This window comes from Erinaceus europaeus, chromosome 7 (genome assembly GCF_950295315.1).
Source record: "Erinaceus europaeus chromosome 7, mEriEur2.1, whole genome shotgun sequence".
NCBI classification, from domain to species: domain Eukaryota; kingdom Metazoa; phylum Chordata; class Mammalia; order Eulipotyphla; family Erinaceidae; genus Erinaceus; species Erinaceus europaeus.
Window position 1 is genome coordinate 81,306,576 of NC_080168.1, and position 18,061 is coordinate 81,324,636.

At 39.1% G+C, this 18,061-nt stretch overlaps 1 protein-coding gene and 1 long non-coding RNA gene across 2 annotated transcripts in view; one reads left to right on the plus strand and one right to left on the minus strand.

Moving 5' to 3' along the window:
- Positions 1-18,061, plus strand: part of SETDB2 (SET domain bifurcated histone lysine methyltransferase 2) — a 91,529-nt gene that overhangs the window by 30,604 nt on the left and 42,864 nt on the right. Inside the window, exons 5-8 of the mRNA XM_060194869.1 lie at positions 3,396-3,492; positions 10,558-11,121; positions 15,684-15,800; positions 16,368-16,537. Of these exons, the coding sequence (XP_060050852.1) occupies positions 3,396-3,492; positions 10,558-11,121; positions 15,684-15,800; positions 16,368-16,537 (948 nt within the window). The remainder of the gene's footprint in view (positions 1-3,395; positions 3,493-10,557; positions 11,122-15,683; positions 15,801-16,367; positions 16,538-18,061) is intronic.
- The window catches only part of LOC132539461 (uncharacterized), a 33,794-nt gene continuing 30,270 nt past the window's right edge, over positions 14,538-18,061 (minus strand). The window contains exon 3 of the long non-coding RNA XR_009550762.1: positions 14,538-15,384. This is a non-coding gene — a long non-coding RNA (uncharacterized LOC132539461). The remainder of the gene's footprint in view (positions 15,385-18,061) is intronic.

Here is an 18,061-nt window from a genome sequence, read left to right on the forward strand (position 1 = left end):
GGTGTGACAGAGATAGAACAAGAGAGAGAGAGAGACATCTGCAGCACTGCTTCGCCACTCTTGTAGTTTTTTCCCCTTGCAGGTGGGGATCAGGAGCTTAAACCTGAGTCCTCTCAGGTTATGTGTGCTTCTACCAAATGTATCACCACTCAGCCCCCAAATCTATTTTCCCCCTCCCCTTTATTTGGGGAGATTAATGACTTATAGTTAACAGTAAAATACAGTAGTTGGTACATGTGTAACATTTCTCATTTTTTCACATAACAGTCTAACCCCTCCACCTAGGTTCTCTTCCAATTCTAGTACCTGAACACTCCCCCACCCTCACCCCAGAGTCCTTTACTTTGGTGCAATACACCAACCTAATCTATTGAACCTGGGGCTTTGGAGCCTCAGGCATGAGAGTCTTTATGTATAAACACTATACTATCTACCCCCACCCCCAAATCTTTTCTCTAAGCCAACTTTTCACTGTATCCTTCAGTTGAAATCAAACATATTTGCTGTTAGCCAGGGTAATCTTGGATTATAACTGAAACTGTCCTTTGGCTTATTTTTTTTCTTTTTCTTTTTTTTTTTGCTTTTAGGGGAGTCATCATTGATTTTTTTTTTTTCTTTTTAATAGGACTAGTCTGTGAAGTTAGTAATACAAGGCAGAGTAAGAATCACTTTTTTTAAATTAAGGTCAATCCTTTTATTGGAAAAACACATTAAAAAAAAAATGGGGGAGTCGGGCTGTAGCGCAGCGGGTTAAGCGCAGGTGGCGCAAAGCACGAGGACCGGCCTAAGGATCCCGGTTCGAGCCCCGGCTCCCCACCTGCAGGGGAGTCGCTTCACAGGCGGTGAAGCAGGTCTGCAGGTGTCTGTCTTTCTCTCCCCCTCTCTGTCTTCCCCTCCTCTCTCCATTTCTCTCTGTCCTATCCAACAACGACGACAACAACAATAATAACTACAACAATAAAAAAACAAGGGCAACAAAAGGGAATAAATAAATAAAATAAAAAAAATATTAAAAAAAAAAAATGGGGCCCAGGTGGTAGTACACTGGGATAAGCACACATAGTACAGAGCTCAGACCCGCACAAGAATCCCGGCTCAAACCCCCGGCTCCCTACCTGCAGGGGGGAATGCTTCACAATTAATGAAGCAGGTTGACAGGTGTCTGTTTTTCTCCCTGATCCCTATTGATAACCCTGGAGGGGAAAAGAAAAATCTAAGGCAAATGACCCAGGAGTTCACACAGTGTCTAAAGCACTGGAGTTAAAATGATATGGTCCTGAACTCCATCTTATATGTCATATGTGCCAAAATGATGTCTTCTGACTTTCTCTTTTTTTTATTCCTTAAGTTAAAACAGAATATTGTATCCTTTTTTTTTTCATAGTGAGAACAAGAAATCTTTTATTATTTTTTATTGTATTTCTTTATTTGTTTGAGGCAGCCAGAAATTAAGGGGGGGGGGTGATAGGGAGATAGACAGAGAGACACCTGTAACACTGCTTCACTCCTTGTGAAGCTTCTCCCTTGCAGGTGGGGACCGGGGCTCAAACCCAGGTCCTTGTACATTATAAAATATGCACTCAACCAGGTGTGCTACCACCCAGCCCCCAGGAAATCTTTCTTCATTAAATTTCAGCTTATTTCTGTATTCTAGCCATGTTATCAAGTAACAATAGCCACAAAAGGAAGAGATAAGAAATTATATAATTAAGTATAGCATTATAAAAAATGATATAGTGTCCTTTGGGACAAAATGCCTGGAACTGGATTTGATTATGCTTAGTAAAGTAAATAAGGAGGTGAATGACACCACCTGATGGCTTCACTCATATGTTCAATATGAGTGAAATAATTGAAACATGAATTTAAGAAAAAAAGGGAGCAATCATTGAGTATTATGAAGGTGATGGGACTGAGAGGCCACAGAATTTTGTTGGTGTGGTATTGTTCCCTGTAATCTTATAAGCCTGTAAATCATTATTAAATCACTAGTAAAATTATATTAAATTTAAGATATAGGAAACACTCAGAAATATGAAAAGACAAGAAGTTCCCAATTATCCTTCCCATCTATCCCAAAACAGACAGTAGTAGAACAGTGAGAAAATAAAGGATTCATAAATGTCCATTTTTTGCCCTTTCACTGAATTACTTATTTTATTACCAGCAGTATTCTTTAATTTCTTGATTTTTAAGCAAGGCAGCCTTAATTATGTCACTTCAACTTATAATAACTTAAAATAAATGTAAGCCAGTCAGGGACGTGACTCAGAAGGTAAAACACATGCTTAACAGACATAAGGCCCTGGGCTTGAATAGTAGCACTGTATATGACAACAGTGCCTTTGCAATAGCTCCACCACACCTGGTGACCATTTATTTACTTTCTTCTTTTTTGATAGAGATTAAGAGAAAGGGGTGGGGTGGTAGAGCTGGACAGAGAAAAAAAAAAAAAAGATACTGATAGCACTGCTTCACTACTCGTGAAGCCCCCTGCAGGTAGGAAGCAGGGGCTTGTACCTGTGTCCTTGTATGTGCTCTACTAGCAACAACCCTGTTCCTTTTATTGAATTTTAAGAGTTATATTTTCTGGATGTGGGGAAAAAAAGACTTTGCCATGTGCTCCACCCAAGTTTGAATGCAGCACCAACCACATTGAAGAAAGCTTCAGTGCTGTGGTCTTTTTCACTCTCTCTGTCTCTGCCTTTATAATAAAATAAATTGGGGAATGGGAATGGGAAATGGCCTACCTAGTTTTGCACACATGTTGCAATAAGCAAGGACCCAGGTTTAATCCTCTAGTCCCCACTTGCAGGGTGAAAGCTTCACAAGGGGTGAAGTAGTGCTACAGTTGTCTTTTCCTCCCACCCTCTCTTTCTTTCCCTCTCCACTTCTCTCTGTTTCTATCCAATAAGTAGTAAATAAAATACATATTTTTGAAAGGTATGTTTTCTGTAAAATATAAGAAATAACAATATTTGTTTACCTAATTCAGATGAAGTCAAACTATGTTAGCTTCTGCTAGTAATATCTTTTATCCTAAGTTATTTTAATGCATTTTCCTTATTTTATTAATAGTTTTAAAAATATATCAGGGTTGAGGAAGATAGCATAATAGTTATGCAAAAGACTTCCATGCCTGATGTCTGAGACCCCATAAGGCAGAACTGTGCAGTGCTCATGTGGAAAAGGACAAAAAAGGAGAAGAAAGAAATATGTGTATGCGTGTGTAGATATAGATATATCAGGTTTTATTTGGCTCAACCTTGACTCAACATATTTGTAGATCTAAGAGCTTCATGTATCTCTGTTTGATAAACATACTATTTATGTTGCAGTGAATGATTTTTTAATTGGTGTTCTTATTACTCATGTTCATGTATTTTTCCATGTAGATTATATCTCAGTGGCCCAGAATGTACAGGAAGACATAGCAAGTTCATTGCCTTCTACATCATGTAAAGATTCCTTTCCAGAAGAACGTGTATTTATGTATGTATATAAATTAAATTTATATATGTTCTTTTATATATATTATGTTCTTGGGTTAATGGCTTACAGTATGATTGCTGACACATGGATACAATCTCATCTTCCCTTGATAGGTGTCTGCAGAATATTCTTACCCCCAATTTAGGTATCCCTCCACCATCATGTCCCAGGACCCCATTCTCCTCTCCACCCCTTCCCTTCTCCTCCTTTCCCAGAGTCCTTTTCTTTGATGCTTTAATCACTTCTTTAAAACTTTTCTTGTTAGTTTTGTTTTTCATTTTATGGGATAGAGATCAGAGCATTACTTGCCACATTAGTGCCAGAGTTCAAACTCAAAAGTCTCATCCATGCAAGGAATACATGCTGTATTCTAGACAGCTTGTCTGAAATGTAAATTCTTTTACTCCCAGGAAGAGATTTGCTTTTTATAGTCATTTCATAAAAGGGTAGGTAAACTGCTTAATATCTTTGGGTGTTATGTTTGGTTTTGCTTTTGCCTCCAGCATTTTCACTGGGGTTCCACATCTACACAATTCCACTACCCCTAATTTCCTTTTTTGGCAGAGGGAGAGAGGAGGAGAGGCACTACTACATGTTCACATGCAGAAGAAGCTGATGACGTTTCCTCTGTGCATATGCTCCCATGTGGTAGCCAGGGATTCAAACTCTGGTCTTCATACATAGTAAAGTGTGGACTCTTCTCAGTGCTGAATGAGCTATCTACCACCCCCTAGATAAATTCTTTAGAAGATCCTTTTCTATCAAAAGTTTTAGAAATTACAGATTTTAGGTGCCAGGCTGAGGTGCATCCATAGAGTATGCATATTACCTACCATATGTGAGGACCTGGGTTCAAGCTCTTGGTCCTTGCCTACAGAAGGGAAGCTTCATAAGTGATGGAGAGTGCTGCAGATGTTTCTCTTCCCTCTACACCGCAACCCATTTCTCTCTTGCAATCAATAAGGAAGAAATATTGCTGCAGTAAGCAGTGGATTCCTTGAGCAGGCACAGAGCCCCCCAGCCATAGTTCCAATGGAAAAAAAAAAAAGTAGTAATTTTAGTTTTGTTTTAGTTACTAATTTCTGAAGTAATGTATCTTCATATGTATAAGTAAGGTACCCTTCCTCCTACCCATAAAATGGGCTTGAAATGAACATATTTTGCCTGTGTAATGAATATAAGTGGGAATTTTTTATGTTATTAATTGAGGCACACAAACACAGTTATATTAATAACAGTTGTAAAGGGCTGGGATAGATAGTATAATAGTTATGCAAAGAGACTGTCATGTCTGAGGCTCCAAAAGTCACAGGTTTAATCCCCTACGCCACCACCATAAGCCAGCTTTGATAAAATAAAATTAAAAAAAAAAATTTTAAAGTTGTAGATTCCAAATTAATTTATTGTACTTTTTCTGTTATGAGCAGCCACCATATGATAGGCATTATACAGATACAAAAGAGACTTAGAATCATAGAGGGAAAACTTCTTTTTTAATAGTCAACAAAGAAAACAAATCTAAAGATCAAAGATATTTTTTCTAGCCACTTTATTGGGGAAAATAATGATTTATAAGACAGTAGTTGTCACATGAGTGCAGTTACTTTATTTTGGGTAGAGATAGAAAAAAATGAGAAGGGAGGAGGAGATAGAAAGAGACAACTGCAGCACTGCTTTACCACTCTTGAAGCATCCCCAATGTATGTGGGTGCCAGGGGCTTGTACACTCAGCCAGGTGTGCTGCCACTCAGCTCCCCAAAACTTGACTGACTTTTACTTTCCCTTTTTTTTCTTTTTTTTTTTCTTTTCCTTTTTTAGCTGAGTGCTACTTAACTCTGGTTTATGAGGGATTGAACCTGGGACTTTGGAGCCTCAAGTATTAATATCTTCTTACATAACCATTATACTAACTTCCCCATGGGTACAGTTATTTATCTCCCTGTGATTGGTATCTGTACACCACTCTTGTTGCTAACTAAAGTCTATTATGAACAGGGTCCGCAAATTCCTCTTTTCAAATATTTAATATTTTTTAATTTGATAGGACACAGAGAAATTGACAGAGGGGAGATATAAGGATAAAAAGTGACCTATAGCACTGTTTCACTGCTTGTGAAACTTTCCTCCTGTAGGTGGGGACCTGATGCTTGAACCTAGGTCCTCTCACATGATAATATACACCCACCCAAGTTGCCACTGTCTATTCCACCCCACACTCCTCTAAGGTCATCTTAACTTACCCTTCCTTTAGAGGTTTTTTTTTTTTTTTTTTTTGGGGGGGGTGTTAATGGTTCACAGTAAATACACTTATTGGTACATGGGTAAAATCTCAGTTTTCTGCAAAACACTTTAACCCCCAGCCTAGTTCCTCCCCTTTTAGAGTTCTTAGCTCCGATACAATACAGCACCAGTAGTCTTAAGTTTCACTGTATTTTTTTCCTTTGTTTCTTAGTTCCACCTGTGAGTGAGATCATACACTTCTCTTTCTAGCTCATTTCACTTAACCATGTTTCCCTCCATTTTCATCCCAATTGTAGCAAGAGAAGACTACCTTTTTTCACAACTAAGAATATATATATATGTGTGTGTGTGTGTGTGTGTATACTGCAAGTTTTTTTTTTTTTTAAGATTTTATTTATTAATGAGAAACATAGGAGGAGAGAGAAAGTGCCAGACATCACTCTGGTACATGAGCTGCCAGGGATCGAACTCAGGATCTCATGCTTGAGAGTTCAAAGCTTTATCCACTGTGCCACCTTCCAGACCACAAGTTTTTTTTGTTTGTTTGTCTTAATGTTTTTGTTTTTTTTTTAAAAAATATTTTGGGCGGAGGGTAGATAGCATGATGGTTATGTAAACAGACTTTCATGCCTGAGGCTCCATGTCCCAGGTTCAATCCCCTGCACCACAAGCCAGCACTGAACAGTACTCTGTAAAGGAAAAGAAGTATTGGAAAGTCAGGCGGTAGTGCAGCGGGTTAAGCGCACATGGAGCAAAGTTCAAGCCTCCAGCTCCCTACCTGCAGGGTAGTCACTTCACAGGTTGTGAAGCAGGTCTGCAGGTGTCTGTCTTTCTCTCCTGTCTTCCCCTCCACTCTCCATTTCTCTCTGTCCTATCTAACAATGATGACATCAGTAACAACAACAATAACTACAACAATAAAAAAAAAATTTTAAGTATTTTTGCTTTTCCTGTTGTATCTAACTCTTCAAAGACATTTTTTAATTCAGAATTTTCTGCCTGTTTTTTTTTAAGATAAGTATCATGTTTTGTGATTCTACATATATATTTTTTAAATCTGGCTTTTCTCAGTTTTTTATTTCCGTTTGTTGCCCATGTTGTTTTATATTGTTGTAATTATTATTGTTGTCATTGATGTCATTGTTGTTGGATAGGACAGAGAGAAATGGAGAGAGGAGGAGAAGACAGAGGGGGGACAGAAAGAGAGATACCTGCAGACCTGCTTCAATGATTGTGAATCGACTCCCCTGTAGGTGAGGAGCCAGGGCCTCTAACCAGGATCCTTCCACCAGTCCTTGCACTTTGCGCCATGTGCACTTAACCAGCTGCACTACCGCCCGACTCCCAATTCTACTTATTGTAAAAGTTGAACTAGCTTTTAAAAAGCTATGGTATAACTACTTTGTATTAAGTAAAAAAGGAAACAACATAAATTGTAGTAGCACTAGTTTTTTGTTTTTTGGGTTTTTTTTTTTTTTGTCTCCAGGGTTATTGCTGGGGCTCAGTGCCTGCACCATGAATCCACTGCTCCTGGAGGCCATTTTTCCCCCTTTTTGTTGCCCTTGTTGTAGCCTTGTTGTGGTTATTATTGTTGTTGTTGATGTCGTTTGTTGTTGGATAGGACAGAGAGAAATGGAGAGAGGAAGGGAAGACAGAGGGGGAGAGAAAGACACTTGCAGACCTCCTTCACCGCCTGTGAAGCGACTCCCTGCAGGTGGGGAGCCGGGGGCTCGAACAGGGATCCTTAAGCCGGTCCTTGCGCTTTCCACCGCGAGCACTTAACCCACTGCACTGTCGCCCAACCCCCCAGCACTAGTTTTATGCTCTGCCAATTCAAGTACCTTTCTAGAAAATTCTCTTAAACATTTTCTTGTTGTCCAAAAGATGAGCCAAATTTGAGCTTAAGATTGGGGAAGACATAGTGTAAAAAAAAAATAAAAATATTTTAACACATATACATATAGAGAGTTAATTATGTTAATAGTATGCTTTTTTAAAAGAAAAAATTAAGCTTTATTTATTTATTGGATAGAGACAGCCAGAAATCAAGAGGGAAGGGGGTAATAGAGAGGGCGAGAGAGACACCTGTAACCCTGCTTCACCATTTGCAAAGCTTTACCGGTGAAGGTGGGTCAGGGGCTAGAACCCAGATCCTTACCCACTGTAACATCTGTGCTCAACCAGGTGTGCCACCACTTGTCCCCATTGATAGTATGCCTTAAGGAAGAAAATTCATAGCTTTCATGAGTTTATTCAATAAATAAAGATAATCATTTAAAAAAGAGAGAGTTCATGCTTCATAATGCTATGTTTAAATATTACTATTGAGGATAATAATGCTAACTAAATTTTTAGCAATTCTAGTCAAGAGAGCTATTATTAAAATGATATGAATCAAAAATTTTATACTAGTCAAGAGTATTAAGAGACCTATTATTTTTTAAATATTTATTTATTCCCTTTTGTTGCCCTTGTTTTTTTTATTGTTGTAGTTATTATTGTTGTTGTCATTGGATAGGACAGAGAGAAATGGAGAGAGGAGGAGAGAAAGACACTTGCAGACCTGCTTCACCACCTGTGAAGCGACTCCCCTGCAGGTGGGGAGCCAGGGGCTGGAACCAGGATCCTCATGCCATTCCTTGAGCTACATGCCATATGCACTTAACCTGCTACGCTACCACCCGACTCCCTAAGATATCTGTTATTTTATAGAAATAGATCACAGGGTGGCGGTTGGCAGAAAGAAATAGGTCAATGAGAGATTTAAAAAAACTTAACACATACCAAACAATATTTTTTAATGAATTAATTTATCATTTACTGAATAGAGACAGAGAGACAGCGAGAGGGAAGGGAGAAATAAGGAGAGAGAGAGAGAGACACCTGTTGCATTGCTTCACTGCTCTTGAAGCATTCCCCTTGTAGGTGGGGACCCAGGTGGGGGACTGGGAACTTAAATTCAGGTCCGTATACTTGTATACTTGCAACTTGTATTAACCAGTTGTGCAACCATTTTTGCCTCCCCCCAAAAAAACAGCTCTTCAAAATAGGACTGAGGACGAGGAAATGATCTACCTAATAGAGCACACACTTGTACATTTGTGAGGCCTGGGCATCACTGAAAGCACCACAAAGGGAGAAAGCTTCAGAACGAGTGGAACAGTGCTGTGATGTCTCTCCGCTCTGTATCTCTTTATCTAAAAATTAAGTCTGTAGAAACCAGTAGATTCACACAGACTCAAAGACCCAGGGGAAAAAAACCATGGCAAGGGGGAAAAAATCAATACCAACTACTTTTGAATGTGGTAGAGAATAGTTTTCAAATTAACACCCACCTTTAAAAATATATATCTGGGAGTTGGGCTGTAGCGCAGCGGGTTAAGCGCAGGTGGCGCAAAGCACAAGGACCGGCATAAGGATCCCGGTTCGAACCCCGGCTCCCCACCTGCAGGGGAGTCGCTTCACAGGCGGTGAAGCAGGTCTGCAGGTGTCTATCTTTCTCTCCTCCTCTCTGTCTTCCCCTCCTCTCTCCATTTCTCTCTGTCCTATCCAACAACAATAATAACTACAACAATAAAACAACAAGGGCAACAAAAGGGAATAAATAAATAAATATTAAAAAAAATTAAAAAAAAAAAATCTATTGGATAGAGTCAGAAATTAAGAGGGAAAGGTAGAGAAGGAAAAAGATATATGCAGCCCTGCTTCACCGCTCATGAAACTTTCCTCCCACAGGTAAAGACTGGGTGTTCAAACCTGAGTCATTGTGCACTATATATAACACAGGTGCTCACCCAAGTGCACCACAGCCCAGCCCTCAGCACCCACATTCTATACATTGATAAAACTCAGTGTATTTCCTTTTAATACTTTATTTTTCTTGTATTCAATAGGACAGAGTGAAATTGAGAGGTGGGGAGAGAGAGAGGGAGACTGACTGGCTGACTGACTGACCTGTAGCTCCTGTAGCTTGCCCCGTGCAGGTCAGGGACCAGGGACTTGAACTCAGGTCCTTGTGTATAGTAATGTGTGCACTCAACTGAATATACCACTACCTGGTCTCAAGGTATTTCCTTTAAATATTTAATTTAATATGAAATCCAAACACTTGGATTGGTTTTTTTAATTTGTTTTGGCAAGCTCTCTTTGGATAACTATATTCTATCTACCCCTGCCCCAGATGTCTATCTTTCGCTCTGTTTCTCCCCTCTCATTTTCTCTCTGTCCTATACAATAAAATTGGGAGGGAGCAGGAAAAAATGGTCACCAAGAGCAGTGGCTTTATAGTGCCAGCACTAAGCCCCAGCCATAACCCTCGTGGCAAAAAAAAGAATAGCCTGGGATTTGTATTTGGCACCTGAAGTGGGACAATGTTACGGGACTAAGCCCTTTTACTTGTTATATCTGGTGCTGACTATAGGTAGATACTGTCAAAATTGAGTTGAAGAAGTGGTGCTAGAAAAAAATTCCACATTTGATGGCAGGAATGGAGATGGGGACATATATGGCTCTACAACAGGGTAAAATGTTTATTTCGGGATTTGGTTTATTATAGTGTCGTCAAAGAAGAAGATAGGAAATAACTATTGTGGTGCAGCAGATAAAAGAGTTAGACTGTCAAGCATGAGGTCTGACTTTGATCCTAGGCATTAAATGTGCCTCAGTGATGCTCTGGTTTTCTCTTCTCTCTTCTCCTGTCTCTCATTAATAAGTAACTCCTTCTTAAAATTAGGAACTAATTTTTTGTCTTAGTATGCAGTGGCTTTTTAAATTGGAATTTGTAACATAAATTTTAGATACTAATAAATAATCAATTTTAAACAGATCTACAAAAAGTAAGGAAGTTCCTCCTCTGGAATATAAAGTAGCAAACTTTGAAGGAAAAGAATCATCTGTGAAATTATCTTACCAAAGTCATGACTGTGCTGCTACCTGTCTGATAAAAATACCAGTAACCTTTAAGGAAGAAAACCCTCTGCAGCTACCAATCAAATACCACTTCCAAAGAAGACATGCAAAGACAAACTCTCATTCTTTAGCACTCCATGTGAGTTATAAAACCCCTTGTGGAAAGAGTCTACGAAACATGGAGGAAGTTTTTCGTTATCTGCTTGAGACAGAGTGTAACTTTTTATTTACAGATAATTTTTCATTCAATACTTATGTCCAATTGACTCGGAATTACCCAAAGCAAGAAGAAATTGTTTCTGATGTGGATATCAGCAATGGAGTGGAATCAGTACCCATTTCTTTCTGTAATGAAGTTGACAATAGAAAGCTTCCACAATTTAAGTACAGAAAGACCATGTGGCCGCGATCATATTATCTAAACAGCTTTTCCAACATGTTTAATGATTCATGTGACTGTTCTGAGGGCTGCGTAGACATGTGAGTAGAAAAAGACATGGCATTAAAAAACAATCTTCTGAATGTTGTGGTAGTTGTCCTGCTGTGTGTCAATTTATGTCTTTGTTTAAAACCTGTTAAACCAAAAAACTAAAACGAAAATGCACCCTCGGCTAGCAATAGACAAGGGGTTGCAGTACACATAATACTTGCCTGCTAGAGGTCTCAGTACAACCCAAAGCCAGAGTTGAGTTTTGCTCTGGGAGGGAAAAGACTTTTTGTCAGATGCTATAGTTATTTGAAAATTATGTCTTCCAAGGATGACTGTTTCCTTTTTTTTAATAATTGTATTTCAATAATTATGGCCAATGCCATAAAACAGTGCCAGACATTATGACAAATGTTATATATACATCTTCTTACATAATATTTTTTAAAAATTAGAACAAACTTTAATATCAGTAATTATTCACAATAAGATCAAAGAAATAATACTGAAATAAATAACTAAAGAACATGAGGACAGAGGCTTGGGTGTGGCACACCTGCTAGAGTGCACAAATTACAGTGCACAAGGACCCAGATTTAAGCCCCTGGTTCCCACCTGCAGGGGGGAAGCTTCACAAGTGATGAAGCAGGTTTGCAGGTGTTTCTCTCTCCTTCCCTGTCTCCCCCACCCCTCTCAATTTCTGCCTGTCTATTCAATAAATAAAGGTAATAAAACAAAAAATAAAAATAAAGAACATGAGGAAGGAAGGATAAAGGCAGGGTAGTATGTCTCCTACCCAAGGTTGGTCTCCAGATCTGTTTTGAAAAATGGTTTCAGTCTTGGCTGGGAGAACAATTCATTGGACTGCTCTAATCGGAGTTGCTAGAAAAACTCCATTCAAAACCAAGTCTGGTGGAAAGAAAGTTGTACAGAGGAAGAGTATTAGGAGTGGTTAACAGTGGGTTGTTGGTAAAGTTATGTAATCTGTCTATCACCAGAGGAGATGCAGACTGACAAAGGTTAGCAATGGTGATGGAAGGAGAATTGGAACCTGTTGGTTGAGGGTAATATTAGGGTTGTGGTATACAATGTCTATTCCATATTGGGGCTACACATTTTCTGAGAACCTATTCTCAGCTTAAGCAGTGTTCCTAGTAAAGTTTTGTGACAGCAACTAAAAAAAACTAAAATGGGAATAATACACTTTAAGAAGAGAATCTCCTTAAAAGTGAATTTTGTTTCCAGTGCTCTCTGTTCACAAAGAACAGCTCTTACTACCAAGCTTGTTGCAGAGCTCCTTGTTGCAGATAAAGAAAGATGCACAGAGAATAAAGAACAGCCCATTGATGACTAGAACATTCTTCTTTAGGTCTCTAATTCAAATATTTGTAAATGCAATATTGCAAAATTCTATGACACTAAATTTGGGGTCAGTTTTCCACTTCACGTCTAATTTTCCATCAATAACTGCTATTTTAATGTTTCTCTTGTTCATCGGTTTTCTTCAGAGCTATTACTTTACTCAGCTTTAGGAAGTGTCTTTTGAATTGGAGGTGTTGTGAATGGCACACCACTCTGTGTTTGTTATGCAGCGATCAAATACAGAGATCATAGGTGTCATTCTTACTTAATCTTATCAAAAATCCATGAAGTGGATAATAGTATATCAGTGTCACAAAAGAGGATGTTGGGCAGCCAATTGTATGGTCATAGCAAACTAAATAGCTGGAATTTGAATTGATGTCTTAACTACTTTGGTACGATAGTTTGATCTTACATTTCCTTCTTATTTAGAAAGCTCGTGGTGCTTGTAATTAGTATTCCCATGATCATAACATTGGCATTTCATTTTAAAAAATTAAAACATATTCCAATATATTAAGACTTTGAAAATCATTGAAATTTATTGCCACCAGGATTATCACTGGTGCCTACATGACCATTCCTAGTGGCCTTGTTTTTTGTTTTTTTTTTGTTTGTTTTTCTGGTAGAGAAACAAATGGGGCAGGGGAAGAGAGGGAGAGAGAAACTTACAGCACTGCTCTAGGGGCTTGATCCCAGGTCCTTTGCATGATAACCAGGTGCACCATTGCCAAAGCTATCACTGAAAAAATTTTTAAGTTTTTAAAAACTTTCATTGGGGAAATTAATGGTTTATAGTATATACAGTTGTTGGTACATGTATAAAATTTAACAGTTTTCTGAAAAACGCTCTCACCCCCAGCCTAGGTCCACCTCTACCATCATGCACCAGGACTTGAAGCAACCCCCCCCCCCCAATTTTGCTTTGGCAATATACCAAACCCAGTGCAAGTTCTACTTTGTATTTGCCCTTTCTGTTCTTGCTTCTCAACTTCTGTCTACAAGTGAGATTATCCTATATTCATACTTCTCTTTCTGGCTTATCTCACTTAACATAATTCCTTCAAACTCTATCCATGATGAGGTGAAGAAGATGAATTCTTCATTTATAATAGCTGAGTAGTCCAATATGCACTCATCTATTGTTGGACACCTAGGTTGTTTCCAGGTTTTGGCTATTACAAATTGTGCTGCTATGAACATAGGTACACAGAGATCTGTTTGGATGGATATGCTTGGTTCCTTAGGATATATCCCCAGAAGAGAAACTACTGGGTCATTTCTAACCTTCTGTAACTCTTTATTTTTTGACTTGTGGTTCAGATAGTGAGAGAGATTGAGGTAGGGCCAGAGAACCACTCCACTATTTATGTGTTTGTTCTATTAGTGTTTGTTTTGTTATTAAGCAATGTACTGCAAACCCAGGTTCCTATGTATTCAAGGTGTGTTCTCTACTGAGGTGCTGCTGCCTTGACTCCCCAATCTCACCACCTTTTTTCTCTTTCTTTTCTTCTTGAGACCAAAGCACTTTTACTGCTATATATGATGTCCTATTTGTTCTGTCCCCTTTTTGTATATTTTTATCCAGTGTCTCATGTACACAAAGCATGCATTCTACTGCTGAGTCATCTTCTAGCCCTCAAAAAATTTTTTGAGGATATATTATACATGTATTTGCAGATATGCATATATAGTCAAGTTGTACTATATACATATTTAAGACAAATTTTGCTGCTGCATTAGATAAGAGAAATTAAAAAGTATAAAGAGGAGTAACAGAGGACGGGTGGTAGCGCAGCAGGTTAAGCAGACATGGCGTGAAGCGCTAGGACTGGCGTAAGGATCCGGGTTTGAGCCCCTGGCTCCCCACGGGTCGCTAAACAAGAGGGTGAAGCAGGTCTGCAGGTGTCTTTCTCTCCCCCTCTCAGTCTTCCCCTCCTCTCTCGATTTCTTTCTGTCCTATCCCACAATAACAACAGCAATAATGGGGCCGGGCGGTAGTGCAGCGGATTAAGTGCACGTGGTGCAAAGTGCAAGGACCAGCATAAGGATCCCCAGCCTCCCTACCTGCAGGGGAGTCATTTCACAGGTGGTGAAGCAGGTCCACAGGTGTCTATCTTTCTCTCCCCCTCTCCGTCTTCCCCTCCTCTCTCCATTTCACTCTGTCCTATTCAACAACGACATCAATAACAACAACAATGATAAACAACAAGGGCAACAAAATGGGAAAAATGGCCTCCAGGAGCAGTGGATTCATAGCGAAGGCACAGAGCCCCAGCAATAACCCTGGAGGCAAAAAAAAAAAAAATACAGCAGTAACAATAATGATAACGGCAGCCACAAGAGCAAAAAATGACTATAAGGAGCAGTGGATTTGTGATGCAGGCACTGAGCCCCAGAGCAATAACCCTGAAGACAAAAAAAAAAAAAAAAGAGAGAGAGAGAGAAACTTGCAAGCCAGGTGGTGGTGCACCGCATTAAGCGCACAAGGACCAGCACAAGGATCCCGGTTCAAGCCCCTGACTCCTCACCGGCAGGGGGATCACTTCACAAGTGGGTGTCTTATCTTTGTCTCCCTCCCCCTCTCCTCCCTTCCTCTTTCAATTTCTCTCTGTCCTATCCAACAACAACAATAGCAGCAAAAAGATGGCCGCCAGGAGCAGTGGATTTGTAGTGCAGGCAGGCACCAAGCCTCAGCTATAACCCTAGAGGCAAAAAAAAAAAAAAAGTCTGCTAGTAGCAGAGGAATGTGAAGAAACAGTGGCAATAATACTGGTGGGAGAAAAAGAAAACAGACATTAACTTAGAATTCTTTTTTAATTTTTTTTCTTTTTTTTTAATATTTATTTTATTCTCTTTTGTTGCCCTTGTTGTTTTATTGTTGTAGTTATTGTTGTTGTCGTTGTTGGATAGGACAGAGAGAAATGGAGAGAGGAGGAGAGAAAGATAGATACCTGCAGACCTGCTTCACATCCTTTGAAGCAACTCCCCTGCAGGTGGGGAGCCGGGGTTCGAACCGGGATCCTTACGCTGGTCCTTGTGCTTTGCGCCACCTGCGCTTAACCCGCTGTGCTACAGCCCGACTCCCAATTTTTTTTTTTTTTTTAGTTATCTTTATTTATTTGTTGAATAGAAGCCTGAACCTGGGTCCTTATGCATTGTAACATGTGTGGTCAACCAGGTGCACCACCACCTAGCCTCCACTCTTAGAACTTTTTTATTCTGACTTCTCCATCTATTGTTTTGCTTCTAGAACAAAATGTGCATGTCTTCAAATGACATTAAGAAATGCAGAGGATTGCCCTCTGTCAAATAATGAAATAACCACTGGATATAAATATAAAAGACTACAGAGACATGTACCATCTGGGTAAGTAACTTTGAGGGTTTCTTGTAGGGTACTTGTATTTTTGCAAGTGCATAATTTATTTTTGTGGACTATTATCTGTGTTGCTAAGTCTTAATTCCTTAGACCAAAACTCAAAAGGAGTAAAAGAAATATGAACTTGCATTTTGTTCTTCCAAATAGAAATCAGATAGCACACATATCATATAGAATGTACACATTAATTTCCCCCTCTATCACTTTTCTCCATAGATATATTTTTCTAGGTATTCCTAGATATTTCAAAAGTGAGTATGTGCCTGACTTTGTCTCAAGCACTTTGTAAATGTAGATTCGTTTAATCTTCACCAAACCAGCCCGATTGTGTAATTCCCACTTTTCAATGGAAACTTAAAGCATAGAGAGGTTAAGTAACTCATTCAAGATCATGTAGCTTATAAATACTGAAACTACATGAGAACCTAGTAACGTAGCATTAAGACCCTTCACTCTAATTCTGTCACTCTTGGTGATTATTAGTGAGGTAGCAATATAAACTGTTTTTGCTTTTAATTTAGGGTGACTTTTTTCTCTTGCATATTTTATTGGCAGTATTTATGAATGCAGCCTGCTGTGCAAATGTAATCGACAGATGTGTCAAAACCGAGTTGTTCAGCATGGACCTCAACTGAGGCTTCAGGTATTCAAAACTGAGAAGAAAGGATGGGGAGTGCGCTGCCTAGATGACATTGACAGGGGAACATTTGTTTGCATTTATTCAGGTAAATCAAAGGTTTATTTTCAAATTACAGTAAAGTCTGCGTTTATGAATTTTGAGTTGACATTAACATAGCAAGAATCGGAACAACGACACACAGTTGCATTAAAGAAAAGCAAGTGACTGGGAATGAAATGCCTTAGTAGGTACCAGATAGTCCAGAAAAGAAAAGCTTATACATAAAACTTGAGTTGTTGTGTGGGGTACTTTTGGGGTAGTTTTTGTTGTTGTTGCCACAACTATAGATGTTTTAGAGTAAGATAAATTCCATCTCTCTCTTTCTGTATATATATATATATATAGTGTGTGTGTGAAGACTAGGTAACTTGCTAAGGTAAAGATTGCTGGGTTTTTGGTGCTGGTACCACAAACCTGCTGCTCCCAGTGCCCCCCCCCCCTTTTTCCCCTATTTTATTGGATAGGACAGAGAAATTATGAGGGGAAGCAAAGATAAGGAGGGAGGGAGGGTGAGAGAGAAACTTGGCATACTTACATCACTATTCATGAGGCTTCCTTCCTTCAGGTGGGGAACAGGGGCTTGAACCCCTTACCTTTCTCATAGTAATGTGTGTACCACCGCCAGAAAGCCCCTTTTTTAATTCCATTTTCTGAACTATGAGAATTTAACAAGTTGATTTATTAATTACTACCTGCTTGTGTTGATTTAGACAATGACTTTAAACTGCTTAGTCCATTTCAGGAACTCAAGAAAGCCCACATTCTAAGTGAAACTTCATAACCATTGTGTTTCACTTCTGCATTACTCAGTCTTTCGGGCCATACTTCCCAAGCTGAATAACTTCAGACTTGAATAGTTTTGTTTATTTTCCCCTAGACTTTTAGCCAAAAAAAAAAAAAAATTTTTTAAGTTTTAAAATTTATTTATTTACTTTTAGATAGAGACAAAATTGAAAGGGAAGAGGGAAAAGAGATAGAAAGATACCTGCAGCCCTGCTTCAACACTCATGAAGCTTCCTCCTGCACTTGGGAACTAGGGGCTTGAACCCAGGACTTTTCACACTTTAATGTCTGTGCTTAACCAGGTGTACCACCACCTGGCTCCCAAAAATCCTATCTTTACTAGTACACCAACCAGTGAAAAAGACTAGAGAAACAGTACTGTTAGAGCCCCCCTAAAGGAAGCATGTTGTGGTTCGGGAGGTGGCGCAGTGGATAAACCATTGGATTCTCAACCATGAGGTCCTGAGTTCGATCCCCAGCAGCACATGTACCAGAGTGATGTCTGGTTCTTTCTCTCCTCCTATCCATCTCATGAATAAATAAATAATTTTTAAAAGGAAAAAAAAAAAGGAAGCATGTTGGACTGAGTCTTGGCAAGTAGAGAACATGGATCAGAGCAACCATCCTCATTTCAAATTCAGGTTCACTTAGGGTAGGAATTTTCAAAATTCATGGTAGTCATACTTGAATCCTTGCCACATGCCAATTAACAGATATAGATTCTATATAACCTGCCTAGATATTCATCTGTCTTTATCAGAATCTTTGATGAATGTCAGCTTCCTCT